Here is a 14,923-nt window from a genome sequence, read left to right on the forward strand (position 1 = left end):
CGTCCCCACAGCGTTCACGTGATCGCATATCATCCCCCAATCGCAGGCGAGCTGCTTACACCCCTCTTTCCCCATTGGAAACGGGTCGGTCACGTGTGCGGAAGGAGCGCCTGGCGGGCCGCGCGTGCGCCGTAAGAGCCGGGTGGGGGCGGGAGCTGCGGCTGCTGAGGTACCGGGCGGGTCGGGGTTAACGGGGCGGCCGTGCCGCCGTGCGAACGGGCGCTGCCGCGGGGCTCGGCCTCTCGCTCGGCCGTCCTCCGCTCGCGCCGCAGGGCGCTGGTCCTCCAGGAGGGGCGCGTGGCCGTTGCCGTGAGAGCGGCGGGGCGGGCTGCGCTCGGCCGGTGCCGCCCGGGATCCCGCCGAGTTCCCCGGAGCCCCGCAGTGCGGGCCGCGGCTCCCGGAGCGCCGCTCCCCCGTAGTGCGGCTCGGCTCCGCCGTGCTGCGGGGCGGCGCGCGGTGCCCCGGGGCGCCGAAGCTCCGCTGCCCGCCGCTCTCCGCGCCTCGGAGCGGCTGAGTGCGGGCGGAGCGCCCCGGGCCGCGCTGCGCGCTTCGTGCGGCTCCGAGCGCCCGCTCCTCCCGGCCGGGCTGACGCCGCGCTGTGGTTTTCCCAGGTTAACGGTAGCAGAGGTTTGAAAACGCCGCCCTCGTTTCTGCGGTTCTCCCCGCTGTCTCGCCATGGCCGGCGGCATCACGGATACGGGAGAGCTCTACTCTCCGTATGTGAGTACCGAGCTCAGCGCTCACCGCCGCCCTGTGTGCGCGACCCCGGTGCCGCAGGCCGCCCGAAAATAACGGCGCGCGTGCACTCCTGTGCCACCGGGCTGCGTCCGCTGAGAGGTGGCTTAGAAATGCGTTAAAAGCGGCTTTGCGCCCAGTATCTCTGCCTTCTTCTCCCTGCTGCTCCTGTACTCTGCTTCCATCAGCACAAATTGTCACGTGAAGCTTCCTTAAAAGGGGGAACTGTTGCGTGGAAATGACGCTGAGTTCTGTCTGAGCTTTGAGTTTGTTTGGTGTTCATCAGATTACTGAGTTCTACCTATCTGTAGCTGTTCTTTCAGTAACTTTATTTTAATCCCCTTCACTTAAAATAATCAACACGATATTTCTGCTGTGTGGTGTCCTGTCAACGTACACAACCAGTTTCTCCTTTGCTATGTTACCGGAACCATGGTTTTCTTAGCCACAAGTGTTCACATGGTGTCAGCTCTTAGACGAGCGCTTGCAAACACGTTTTCCCCTTCTGAACTGAACTCACAGACCACTAAATGTAGAACTAATACTGAAATCAACATTGTTGGCTTTCAGATACTCTAAAACGTTCGTCCTTATGTTAGTGATTGATTTTAGAGTAACTGGAGATTAGGCTACAGAAATAGGCCACAACTGGGAGAACAGAGAACGAGACAGTAACTGGGACAGCTGGGCTCTAAAGGATGGATGTCACCAACTCTTACATCATGTTAGTGTGCCGGGAATTGCACAGAATCTCATCTCAAAGTGTAGAGCACTCTGGCTTTTCCCTGAAGATGTGCAGCTACTCCACGTACACAGCACTCCCATCTCTGCCTATTTGACCAAAGTCAGAAACACCTGAGTGTTTTATTTTAGAGTCCTTACTTCACTTACTGTGAAGTAAGTCACAGCCCTGGGCACTTGAGCGGGAGATGTGCTTATGGAATGACAGCTGTGCTAGCTGAATGAAAAGGACTTTCTGACAAGCTGCGATGGCTGATTTTTATCCTGGGAGAACCACTGAAAGATGACTCTGCTGTACTGTTAGGGAATGTAGGACAGGAGCTCTTGCAGGATTTCTAGGAAATAGTTCTCTCAATGTTCATTTCTCCACACTCAAAAAAATGTACTCAGATGCAGTTCTTCACTAACTCCTCTGGAGTTTCCTCCTATATTTAAAGCAACAACAACAAGCTGACAAATGTTGGGGCATTTCTTGATCCTGACTTCAGCTAAATTTACAGTCTGAGATGTCTTCTCCAGGTACACAGTTATGTTTTTGCTCCTGACTAGAAGAAAAATGGTTGCTAGGGGTGGTGAAATATTTTCCTTTCCAGAAGCACATCACCTTTTTCAGAGTGTGCTGATTAGCTTGCTGGTAAAATGACAAGCAAGCTATAAATTATAGTTCTGCTTGAGTACATCCTAAGAATAATGGAGAATAGGGCATTCTGAAAGGGAACTTTTGTATGTAGCCATAATCAGTTAGACTGAGGTCAGAAAATAAGGAGAGACCCAAAACCGTGCTGTAGAACTCTTCTGGTAAAAGGCAATGGGTTTGACAACAAATAAAAAGCTCACGTGCTTTCTAACTTTGAAAGATAGAAAAATACTTAAAGAATTAGAAAAACAGGGAAGGGATATCAGTTTCACAAATATGTGCTGTAACTTGCTTTGTTCTCTTTGGTTATCAGTGTCCTCCTATGTTTATCTCTAACATGGGCTCACGCTTATCTTGCTCACAATGTCTGCTCTCTATTTAAGTCTGTCTGTGAGGTGATGTGGATGATCTCTGGCACAGCTGTAAATTCACGTTGGATTATGTGGATGATTGCAGGTTGGTCTGGTTTACATGTTCAACCTCATTGTTGGGACAGGAGCCCTAACCATGCCAAAGGCGTTTGCAACAGCAGGGTGGCTCGTCAGCCTCGTTCTCCTGATGTTCCTGGGCTTTATGAGGTAGGATGTAAGTGTGTGTCTCCAGGACGCTGGGGGGTTTGGTTAGATGGAGCTGTAACAGTGCTGAGGTTTATGCTGCTTTTCTGATTATCCTGTCTGCCTGCTGTTTGCACCCTGATCTCTGCAGCTGTGTTGCCTGTGGACCTTATTTGGAGGGATGCTAAGCCCCATGTCTTGTCTGATGAAGACTTTTTCTCTAGTCTAGAGTCTTTTGGAAATGTCCCATGCTTCCCTGTGTCACTGATTAATTCCCTAAACATTAACCATGTTATCAGTTACATAAGTTGGTCTTCACTGTTATTTGCACATGTTTTATCTTGACTTCTGGCAGCAGTCTGGGTAGCTGCAAGTGTGTCAGAACAACAACCCACTGCATAGCTGGACTTGTTTATCTCCTTGCCCTTTGTTGGCCTGAGATCTTGGAGCTGGTCTCATGACTTTCGTGCTGGTTTGCCATGAGCTTCTGCCCAGATGTCTGTCTCCTTGCTGGAGCAGCAGGTGGAGCTGAAGACTGTTGATAGAGCAGTGATGTCCAAATAGCTTGAGATTCTCTGGTTATTAATAGAATTTCTTCTGGTTTGGTTTAAAAATAAGAGTAAAATCCCTCTCCTGCTGTTTGTAAAAACAGAATTTAGACGTTTCTTTCCTGTGGATAACCAGTTCTGTCAGCTTGGATGTGTCTTTGATTTTGAGGCAGTGCTCTTGAAATCTATTAGGTACTGCTCTATAGAGGTAGCCACGCTCAACACTAATTGTATTAATGTTTCTAAGTTCTCCACCTCAAAGCTACATGCTTCATAGGCTTGATTAAAATGTAAACTGTGGCAGAACCAGCGACTGGTAGATTTGGAAGCAATTCCTTTAGATAGTTATTGAAAAATGTAAATTTATCTTATGAAATGCAGCAATAGCTGACAAGCCTTCAAGGTCAGCGGAAGAGCACAGGCTTCCAAACCTGGGTACAAAAACCACATCAAAATAAACTGAAAACACAGATGAAAGTATTAACAGCCTTGGGAGCTGTGCTGCCCTGCTGCTTTCGTTCCAGTGCTGGTGCTTGTGACTTCCTCTTGCCCTCTAGGGACCCTTCAGTGCAAGAGGAAATTGCTAGGTGGGCCTCAGGAGAGGGCTGCTTTCTTTCATTCTGGCAAAGTTGAGCTTGATAAATGAGTCCAGTTTGTGAAACAGTGGGAAACCACTTTAAAGCCTTAAATAAGATTAATTTGACTTTTTTTATTACAGGACTGTTTAGCTGAGATAATGACATTCCTTCCATGGATGCTGTAACAGAGCCCATGGACCATGTGGCCTGCAGCAAGCTGTGTGCAGGCACATGTGGTCTCCCCCTCGATCCTGTATTGCTGCTTTGCTCCTAATGCCATTTGTAACAGTCTTTAGGGTGGTGTCGTACCTTTGCCAAAGACTGTAGTGGATAAACTTTGTGATAATATTGTGCTACTCTTAGGCCCTAAAATTCCTAAAAGAGGGAAGGAAGTTTGCTTTCTGACAAAGGGAAAGCTCTTTTTTTACTTCCTAAAACCACTAGCAAGGTGTTTTCCGGATGCTTAGTGTCTCCTTATATCTAAAGAAATGTGAATTTTTTTTTTTTACTGCATTTTTTTCTGTGCTTGAACACACTCTTTTCAAGATGAGAAGGTAGCAGCACTGATGCTGATGAAATTCTTTATGAAACAGGCAGTGTGTAGGGGGGTGAGGTTGGTGGAAATAGCTTTGTTTGGTTTGTTTATTCCTGCAAACAATGAAAATTACTGTCATTTTAGCAGTAGTGCTTGACTATGGTTGATATTTACTGAATCTCTCTCTCTCAAGCTATATGACTACTACTTTTGTGGTGGAAGCCATGGCTGCTGCAAACGCCCAGCTGCGATGGAAGAGAATGGAAAAACGCAAGGTTTGTGTGGGGTTTCATTTTCCATTTTTCTGGAGTTCTTTTGTCACATAAGACTTGCCCGAGATTTCTCTGTGTCTTTGCCTTGCTTCATTAGTAACTCCATTAAAGGAATAAATTTCTACTCTACTTAACTTTGCCTTGTAAAATATGGCTGTTAGTTCCCTGTGGGGCTGCTCATTACAGACAGGATTTTCTGCTCCAGCTTTGAAAAATCCCTTGTGCTGCTCACATCTCTTACTGATTGTGCTCTCCTTGCCCTGAAGCGTTGCTCAGTGAGTGTGGAGAGGTGGCAGCCAATATAGTGGTGCCATTTGGAGTGTCTATAAATCCTTGCTTATCTCAGGTCATTTAACTGGGACAGGCAGGAATGTCCTTGCTGCCGGTAAGAATGTATTCTAGGGAGTGGACAGTCCTGAAGAATGTCCTTGCTGTAAAATTGACTTGTGGCTTTTTGGATTCTGGTGTTAGTGGCTTTTCTGGATCTGGGCAAGGTATAATTGCACTGATTTAGGTTCCTGCCTGTATGTTAGTGGGCTAGAGTTATGAGATGGGTGTTTCTGCTCTGACTGGCTGTGGCAATAAAAATGTTAGGACTTTTTTTTTTAACCAGTGCTGCAACTGTGTGGATCTGACTAGTTTTTTTACTTCTTTTTGTCACATGTCTCAGTGTGTATTGGACAGTGTTGCAGTGTGTAAGACCTGCTAGGACAGCAGAATGTCACTCACCTTAGCCTGCTCTCCTAGTACTCATTTCTGCTCTCTGCAGCATCCCAAGCATGGGCTACGAGCTCCCTGGCACTGCTACTGTTTGCTGGCCTGTCCTGCCCAGCATTGTTTGGGATCTTTGAGATACTGGAAGTGAGACCATGGTGCTGGTGATGCTTTTTGTGGTTAGAGGAAATCTCAACAGTGATCTGATCTCTTCTTCCAGGAGGATGATGAGGATGAGGATTCTTCTTCTGGAGTGTCTGACAGTGATGTTCTCCTCCGAGACAGCTATGAGCGAGCAGAGACACGGCCCATCCTGTCAGTTCGTAAGTACCTGCTTTGTGCTTTGACACTTGTCTTTGCAGACTGCGTTCTGGTGGACTCTAGGAAGTGAAGTAGGGCTCTTCTGTCCATTTTGCCCTTAATTCTGTATATTTGCATCCCAAAGTCTTTAGCACTTGCAAGATAAGACTCATTGAGAATTCAGTTTACCTTCTGCAGTCTGATAAAGATCTTTCTAAGTCACTAAGATGAGAGTACCTTACTTTGAAAACACTTTGACTTCAGCAGTCATTGGACCAGCGACTCTGCAGCTGTGGAGTGGTAGATAGTACATACTGACCTTCATGCTGTTCATAGAGCTGCTTGAGCGTCTTCAGGTAGCCTGGCCTCTGGGTTTATTGGAGGATCTGGCTGAAGCACTTCTTGTTTTTAATTTTCAGAGAGACGTGGATCACCAAATATCTTTGAAATCACAGAAAGAGTGGAGATGGGCCAGATGGCTTCCATGTTCTTCAATAAAGGTAAGTGATTCATGTTTTTAAGTCCTTTCTGGTCCTGCTGTGTATTGTGTACGTCTTTTCCTCAAACCTGAGTGCTCCTCAGTGTGGACTTGCATCCTGAGTTTCAGCTATCTACAGCAGTAGAGGTTACTAGTTCCATCTTGGTAGCACCTGAGAACAAGATATTTGGTCCTCCTTGAACCCTGTAAGCCTCAATCTGAAAGACAGCAGGCTTCTGGGGAGAGTTCCTAAGAACTACATGTGTCTGGTGGGGGGCTGTCACCAAGAGAGCTGCAAGGGTACAAGCTGCTGGGTTGGAAAGGTTTCCTGGTGAGCATATGATAGGCTGTTGTCTTTTTTTGCTGTTAAGTATCTTTGATTGTATGTTAGGGAGCAAGCTTGTAACTACACTGTGATAAAGCCATATCACAGAATCACAGAATGGCCAGGGTTGGAAGAGACCTCAAGGATCATGAATATCCATTGCTGCATATAATAGAAATGCAAGCTAAAATTCTGAAACTTGGTGAAGAGTGCACTTGAAATGGTGTGTAGAGCCAGAAAATCATCAGACATTATAGATGTGCAATTTTGAGCCTGTCAGGCCCCATTTCTTGTGGAAAGTATTGTCTTCTCTCGTTCACTGGCCACCTTACAAAGACATGCTGGGTTTTACTCCGCTGCATTATGTCATCTTTATACCAGTGTAAGACTGTTCCCTCTGAGGGACAGAGGGATTAAGGAGTGTACATTATTGCTGGTCTTTGGAGTCTGGTTGAAAATAAACTCGATTTCCCTGTATGCTCCTTCTGGGCCTTTGTAAGCTTCAGTCACTCAAGCATCAAAATCCAGGCTGAATCAGTGCTACTTTTCTACTTGCAGAGGAAGAGAGGTGACTTGTCCGTGTGCCGGAGATCTAGAAGCATCTTGTTCCTAATCTTGCCTGTTGTACTGAGTTACCCTAAATTTGGATGAGTTTTCTTGTATTCCTTGCCATCTGTAAAACAGTGCAGATGCTTCCTTATCCCTCAGTAGTCATCTGAGGAGTAGTAGTATTTAGGTCTAGCTTTGAAAGAAAGTATAATGTGGCTTATCAGTGTCACTGGACATTCGGCTATAGAGGCTTGCTCAGCTGCTGTCAGGCTGGTGGAACACAGGTGGTAGGGCTCCTGTAAGCAAGCTTCAGAAGGCTCTTCTCATGTGCTTCAGGAGGATGTGAGGATGACCCCTCGAGAGCCAGGTATTGGAATATTGCCCTCTGCCTCGGTGCTAGGTGCTGCTCAACCAGTAGAGGGTGCTGGAAATACACAGCCTCTGGTGTTGGTAAACGTTTCCTAGCAAAGTGATATAAACTGCTTAGTGTTCTGGATGTTAATCCCTCTTCTTAATGTTGCTTTCGTGAGTGATCTGATTTTTGTGTTAAGGATCTTCCCTTGGACTAACTCAGCCCAATGCCAAAGGATGAATCTCTGCAAGAAGTCAGCTGGAACAGCAGCAGACCATAGCTTGAAACGTAGCTTGTGAGAGGAGACGACACTTGTGCACAGTGAAGCGTCTGGGGCAGCTGTAACTCACTTGCTGCTTTGCCTTCCTCTGCTTAGCAATGGGCTGTTGCTGAGCCCTCATTCAGAGGTACTTTCTGGTCTGCTGTGCAGTTGCAAGAAGGGATGAGCAAAGTACCTCCCTCTGCAGATCCTTGCTGAAGTGCTTTCTGCTGAGGGTTGCACAGGAAGGCCCTGATGAAGGACAGTTGCTCAGTGACCAGTTGCTACTGCTTATTGCTGAGAAACTGGGCCATGCTTGGGAAGTCCTGGCTCCAAGAACCAACCTCTGCACTTTGACAGTTAGCAAATGACTGAGTGGGTTTTTCCCACAATATGCAAAGTGTAGATACAAAACCAAGGCCTCTGTGGGCTGTGCAGCCTTCAGAGAGAAGGCTGATGAAGGCTTTGCAACAGACCTTAAAGCCTCTGATATCTATCGTTCTCTGTTCTTTCTTCTTGCTTTTTTTTCCCTTAAACAATCTGACAGGAGTTGAATCTGCAGTCCTGGGAGGTAAGCTGGGGATAAATCTCCATCTCAGACTGTCTGCTTTCTTAAAGGGAGCTGGACAGCTTAGGCTGTGATGATATGTATGATCTTTCAGAAGAGCTGGCTCTGAAGGACTGCTTTTTGGTGTGGTGCATTTTTTTTTTTTTATTTATTTTTAATTTGCATTGTTGGGTGCTTTCTTCTGGGACTGAGCAGTCATTTATTGCAGTAATGGATTCTGGACACATCTATCATGCTGTATCCCCACAGGAAGTCATTGATTTTCCCATTTTTTGTCTAGTAATGAAAGTATTGATTAGGGAGGATCAGTAGCAGTTTATAAAAGAATTGGCAATAAAGTCTTCCTGACTTTGCAGGGCATGAGTTTTGTGAGAGGGCTGTCATCTGGGCTTCCCATAGTTGGTGTTGCAGCAGGGGTGCAGTGTGTGCTGGTTGATACCTGGTGCTGCAGCTGCAGCTTAGCTTGTTGTGTGAGCCTTAATTCCTGCAGGGAATATCTGAGACCTGACATCAGTAGCAGATCCCCAAATCAGAATCTATTCCAAGTCTGTCTGTTCCCTGCTTAGTGGATCTCGTGATATCTGTCATACATCAGATACTTGTTATAACATCCAACCCTTTTTAATGGAAATTGGAGAAAGCTGATGGTAACTTGCTGTTGTCTTCAGAATGATGCAGACTCCTTAGCTGAGTAGTCATCCAGAATTTTTCATAGAGCTGGGGGGGATAAAAACAAAGGGGAACCTATAAGAAATTGTCTGACTATATGTGGAGAGGGAATGTGATGGCAAAACACATGGTGAAACGTTGGGGCTCTCTTGATAGAAAAGAATCCAAGAGTCTCATCAATCATCTCTGATTTCAGCTGCTGATTTCAGCTCTCCATGACAGTGTCTCCCTGAGTCCAGGCAAGGCTGTTTTGTGTGTTCCATGTAAGATGTTCTTATTCTCATAGTTAAATGCAGAGCAAACTTAAGAAAACAAAACACTGGGGAGCAGGAAGAGTGTTTTTTTGTGACATTGGGGCTGCAGGAACGGTTTTAAAGCTTTGCAGGTTTGAAGTCTGACTCAGGATGGCAGTTCCATTTCAGCCCTATGGAAATGGATCTCTGCAGGGCCAAAACCTTAATGTGAAGGTCCTGAGGGTTTGCAAGCACAGGGTTTGGAATCAGTGGAATACTATAAAAGTGTGTGTCTCTTCATTTATCTGTTCTTCAAGCTCTGTTCACACCAAATCTGTTGCCATCAGCTGGATGTTTGCCCGTGGCTGTTCCAGGTTGACAGTTTCATCTGACAGATGACTTAGGTGAGGCCTGTTGGCATTGACTGGTGACTGTAGGATGGACTTAAATGAGTGTCTGATGTGAAGGTAGGGTAGTTCAGCTCTGAGGCATCAGTTCTTATCAGTTCTTGAGCTGCAACAAAGTTCCCTATGTTGCTGATGTGACCCTTGTGTGGAGCTTGCTGCAGAAGTAAACTGTGGAGGGAAATTGTGATTTCAAGACCTTGAAACAGTTCTGTGGACTGTTAATTTAGAGTGTAAAGTTCAAGAATCCCTGTGTACTGTATTTCAGTAGAAATATTTTCTTTTCCTCCAGTGGGTGTCAACCTTTTCTATTTCTGCATAATTATCTACCTCTATGGGGACCTGGCAATCTATGCAGCGGCTGTACCAGTCTCTCTCATGCAGGTGACCTGGTAAGTGTGCTTACTGCTGTGCAGTTATGCAGTACCAGAAATGAGAGCAGGTTTTTGTTTTGATGGGATAAGTCTGACTGGGATCAGCTCTGCCTCCTGAGGACTGGAGTAGACAAATGACTCAATGACTCATGGCTGGGAAGGTGAGGCTGCTGCATACAAGAGCCTGCTCCACGTTTAGCTGTTGTTGGATGTCTGAAAAACACCTGACCTGATTTCTTCAGTCCTCAGCTGTGAAGTATTGCTAACTTCTGCACCTTGCAGACATGGGACTTCTTGTTCTCTGGTTTGACTGCTGTTCCCTGTGCAGTATTTACTGTCTCTGGTTATGAGCTGAGAAGTGTGATGCTTATCAACCCTGTGATCATTGTGATACTACTTGTCTCAAGCCCAGAGCTCACTGGGTAAACGCAGCCAATTTCCTTCTGCTAAAAAATAACCAGTGCAGGAGAGTAGTAGAGAAGTAGAGAGATTGAATCTGGGCTGGGCTGCCCCTGGTCTCAAGACTTGGAAACGGAAAACCTTGGTGACCCTTATGTGAGCTTGAAATTTGCTAATTCTGAGTTTTGAAGTGTCTGGGGGCATCAAGTGGTTTGCCTTTAAATGCATAGCATTCAGTGACTTGTTCTATTATATAGTCCAGAAATTAAGGAGTGCATGCCCTCGTGGAGGGGGGGGGGAGAAACATACAGTTTGGGCCTCTGACCGTTCCTCTTTCATGAATGCAGTGAAGGGGAAGGCATCTGCTGGGAATTAATTACTGTCTTTTGTTTCTCCCTCCTCCTTTTCCAGCAGTGCCATTGGCAACCATTCTTGCAATGTTGGAGATGGCACAAAGTATAATGATACAGACAAGTGCTGGGGGCCAATTCGAAGGATTGATGCTTACAGGCTGTATCTGGTAAGTTTCTGAAACCTTTATTTCCTTTAAAATTTTCTTTCTGCTGGGTAGGGTTCTTTTCCTTGAGATAACGTGCATGTGAGTAACATAGAATGTGAAGCTTTCAGTTCAGTCTGGCCTTGTTAGCCAAACACTTCCTCTCTAGCACGTGTGACATGGCCGAGATGTAGCTGGCTGATCATTAGAATAGTCTTTCTGATCTGAAGTAGGCTTCTGTTCTTGATGTTTAGTATTATGTTGCCTAAGTGGGTGATGTGTTTGTGCCAAAGGGGTGTCTTTAGTGGCTGACTGAAGTAGTTGTTTTGAGATAATTGTTCTCAGTATACTCAAGTATGTTCACCTCTTTTGAGTGCATTCGTTATGTGAATAAAATTGTTTACACTGCTGAAAGATCTGCTTTTTGAGAGGTGATGTAAACAGACACCAACAGCAGTGCTATATGCTGCTTTAGTAATAACTTGCTGCCTAGTTCAGGATTCTTCATAGCATCTATTACTGTGCTGTGGTTCTGCTGTGAAGCCAAGGTTTCCCAAAGGATGACAAACACTGCTTGACTCGTGTTTGGCAAAAGTTGAGCGCTCATACCTGGAGATAAGTGTTAGCAGAGGGAAATGAGCAGAAGGTGTATAAGCAATGCCTAGTGTGGATTTTGGATAGTGGTATTAGAGGTCTCAGTGGGAATTTTAAGAAGAAAGAGTGAGGAGTCTATGTATGGAGATGCCTATGTGTGCAGAGAAATCCAGGGGCAAAGACTGTGTGCAGCCATTTAGCAGTTGCTACGTTTGGGACATGCAGCAGATCACGTCTGAGTGTGCTGTTGTAGCATTATTGCAAAAGTAAGAGCTGGGATTCAGGAGTATTACTGAATGTCAAAGCCTAGTTAATTATTTAAGAGAAATATTATTGCTTTATTAAATTGTCTTGATCTCCTTCCTTAAAATTTCCACAAGATTGAGGATTTCTTCCCTGAATCTCAATAACTCTGCCTGACCCAGCAGAATGAGCTAGTCAGAGAAAGCAGACGTGTGTTAATTATTGCCTGTGTCTCTCAGATATTATGTCTATAATTCATGAAGATAATTGTTAAGACCTGAAAAATTAAAAAAAACAAAAACACAAAAAGCCAACAAAAGGAAGCATTGGATGTACTGTCTGTGTACACAGCCCTCGGAGGCACGTTTCCCTGTTTGTCTCCTTGTGTGGATTTGGAGAATAAATATCTACAGAGTCTTTTGGTAGTGGTTAATCCTTCCTGCCCTGTAATTGAGCGGAGGGTTTCAGTGCCTTCGTGCTCCTTCTTACAAGTGGGGATGGATTGCTTGTGGGAGAAAATAAGTCTGCGGTGGATTACTGGGGGGAGGGGTTGTCCCAGGGTCACTGTGTTCAGGAGGCTGCCGGTGATCAGCGTTACCTCTGAGTTGTGTGGGCTTTTGGGGGCTTAGTGTTCCATAATGGATTCATGTGGGAGCAAAATGAGAGGTCTGACAAATATTTCTTGGATATATAAGCAAGGCTCCTGTGTTCTCTCCCAGTTCTTTTCAGCACAGGGAACTGTGTCTTCAAATTGTATGTATATCTTATGTATAGAAGCGGAGTCTTGAACTTGCAGGAGAAGCTGCAAGCTGCCTGTCTGTGGTGGAAAAGAGCTTGCATGTGTGAGGTGGGGTGAGATGCATTAAGAGCATCTTACTTGGTTTTGATCCTGTGGGAATCACAGTCTATAGAGAACTTGCTCTGTTTTCTTGGCCTTCACTTTCTTTTAAACATTTTCTTTTGTTGGAATAATTCTGGCTCCATGTTTCAGTGGACGAAGAAAGTCTCTTTTTGCAGGCAAAGTTCCCCCATGACAAGGGGACAGATGAACCCTGTGATCCCAAGAGAAAGCTTCTGAGGTTTTGGATCAGCCCTTCTGTCCCAGATGCCTGCCTCTACTCCTCTCACTTTGTCCTAGTACTGTATGTAGGTTTGGGGCAGCTGTAGGAGCACGATGGGCGATCGTACCTAGAATCTGTTCCCTCTGAAGCAGGTCTCTGGATGTAGTGCTGTATCTCTTACCATGTGCATGGCCCCCAGAAACCCTTTTTTGGACTACCAGGACAAACAGTCTATTTGAGGTTTTCTGCAAAAATGGTGCCAATAGCTCTCTTGTGCCAAGTGCCTTCAGTCTGCCAACGATCTGTCCTGCCTTCATCCTATTGACTCTTTTTCTCCCGTTACTGGCTTCTTTTTAATAACGAGAACAACAAAAACTATTTTAAACGTTGACTCTTCAGCTGCAGGGAGAAAGGAAGAATGACTGATGTAAAAATCCTATTTCATGGTTTATTGTCCCAAAAAGCCATTGGAAGCAGTCTCTGCTCTGATCACTGTGAATGGGAGCTGAACAACGTACATAACGAGAATATTTAGACAGATTAAAGCCTTCTCCTGAGACTTGCTCGTCTGCACAGCATTTTTATTGCTGCTCCAAATTTTCTCACCTAAGTGTGTCTGCAGAGTCCTCAGAGACCACTAGCCCCCTATTAACCTTTGTCTGAACAAATGGTTATCTTGCTACTTGTTTGTAAATTGCCTTGGAAAATAAGGGCTTGCAAAGTAAATAAGTGGAGGAGAGTGCAGGAAATACTGAAATAATCTCTTGTTCCCAACCCATCTCTTGCTGCTGCTATTTGCCTCCCCTTTGCACCTCAGGAGTCCTGGAAGGTTTGAAGGCTTTGCAGGGCACTTCCAAGCCTGGCAGGGCCAGAGCATGCAGGGCCAGTCGATGGGAGGAAGGCACGTGTCTCATGGCCCAGAGACCTTGTTGAAGGCAAGCACTGATTACAGTTAAAGCAGATCGATGGGTTTCTAGCTCTGCTTCGGATCATTCAACACTGTCGTGCTCCTGATAGCCGAAGTCCTGAGTCCCTTGGCTGTTCAGTGCCAGTGCTAAGGGCAGTATTCAGTCCCCTGTGCTGGATTCATGCTTCAGTGCAGTTTCTTAATCATCCTCTCTGTAAGGTCAGCTGAGTGTCTTCTGTGTAGACTTGAGGGGAAGGGGCGGTGGGTTTAAGTTTCAGATCTCTCTTCTAGAAGACTTCTGGTCTTTCTGTTGCAGTTTCTAGAAAGCAGATACTGAAATAAAGGATTTAATCCTGGGAATCAGCAGCCATTCAGAGTGCCTGATCCAAAATGCTTTCACGACCTGGCAAGCAGTGCACTTCTGCACGGGGGCAGCCGTTGTAGCTAAAATCTCTACTCTCCACTCAACCCTCCTTTTCTGGCAGTTTGGGATGTGGTGTCTTCCCATAATGGGAAGGAAACGGCTTATTCTCAGGGGAAGCCATACACTTTTGGGAAAGAGGCATTGGCACAGGTGCCCCCAGTAGCCTGGCTCGGTAGTGTGTCAGAGCTACCAGTGCATCTGTTCTGTCTGAGTCTCTGTTGGTTTTGTAGCTGATTGGGAAAGGGACGCGGCATCCGCTTTTACAGGTCCGCAGATGCTGCAGCATCGCAGGCAGCCCAGCGGGTGTGGGCAGGGCGGAGATGGGAGCGCAGATGGTTTAATGGAGATTATCCCAGTTGGAAACGTGCTTGTGCAGTGAATAAAATGAGCGAGCTCGCCGGCACTTACCATCCCTCATCAGAAGGGGACAATGTCACCCCAGCCTGGCGCTCCGATCAGAATGCCGAGCTGCGGAGCAGGGCCGGGCTGCAGCCACGTGAGGCCGTGCAGGGGGGCAGGAGGTGGGATGAGGACACGTACGAGTGCTTGGTGCCAGCAGAACGTAATCGGCAAATGCGAAGGCTGAACTGATAAGTGTTGATGTAGGTCTGTCTCCATGTGCCCGGCATGGTGCTGCCTTCCCCGGCCCTCCTCGGCCGCAGGCGGGAGCTCCTTGCTTTGCGCCTCAGCTTCTCCCTGGGTGCACTGCATGTGAGCCTGCTCCTCCTGCACTGTGCACAGGTACCCAGAATTTTTATCGTCTGAACCTCCCAGCAGTTTTGAGGGACCCCTCCTGGCGATACTCAAACATCCGTGCTTGATGTAAACCATCTCTGGCCAACTGGGAGTTGAAGAAGCAGAGCTGGAGCAATGCTGCAAATCAAGTGCATTTTCCAAGGACACACCTGGGTTTGCTCCACTCGTTCTCTTTGCAGGAAGTGCTTTTCCTCTGTCCTGCCTTCCTCATCTGTGCC

The 14,923-nt window shown here is 46.4% G+C and overlaps 1 protein-coding gene across 3 annotated transcripts in view; it reads left to right on the forward strand.

The window, feature by feature from the left end:
* The first annotated feature begins 50 nt into the window (after positions 1–50).
* SLC38A12 (solute carrier family 38 member 12) overlaps positions 51–14,923 on the forward strand; it is a 43,371-nt gene continuing 28,498 nt past the window's right edge. For 2 of the 3 annotated variants that reach the window (XM_090121959.1, XM_031598648.2), the window contains exons 1-8: positions 103–169; positions 612–720; positions 2,570–2,691; positions 4,522–4,603; positions 5,535–5,637; positions 6,034–6,114; positions 9,744–9,843; positions 10,636–10,744. In XM_090121959.1, the coding sequence (XP_089978085.1) occupies positions 676–720; positions 2,570–2,691; positions 4,522–4,603; positions 5,535–5,637; positions 6,034–6,114; positions 9,744–9,843; positions 10,636–10,744 (642 nt within the window). In that variant the 5' untranslated portion in view covers positions 103–169; positions 612–675. Of the gene's footprint in view, positions 170–611; positions 721–2,569; positions 2,692–4,521; positions 4,604–5,534; positions 5,638–6,033; positions 6,115–9,743; positions 9,844–10,635; positions 10,745–14,923 lie in introns of all 3 variants that reach the window. The other variant, XM_090121960.1, reaches the window with a different exon arrangement.

The sequence above is a fragment of the Phasianus colchicus genome, chromosome 20 (genome assembly GCF_987193195.1).
Source record: "Phasianus colchicus chromosome 20, bPhaCol1.hap1.1, whole genome shotgun sequence".
Classification (NCBI taxonomy): Eukaryota; Metazoa; Chordata; class Aves; order Galliformes; family Phasianidae; genus Phasianus; species Phasianus colchicus.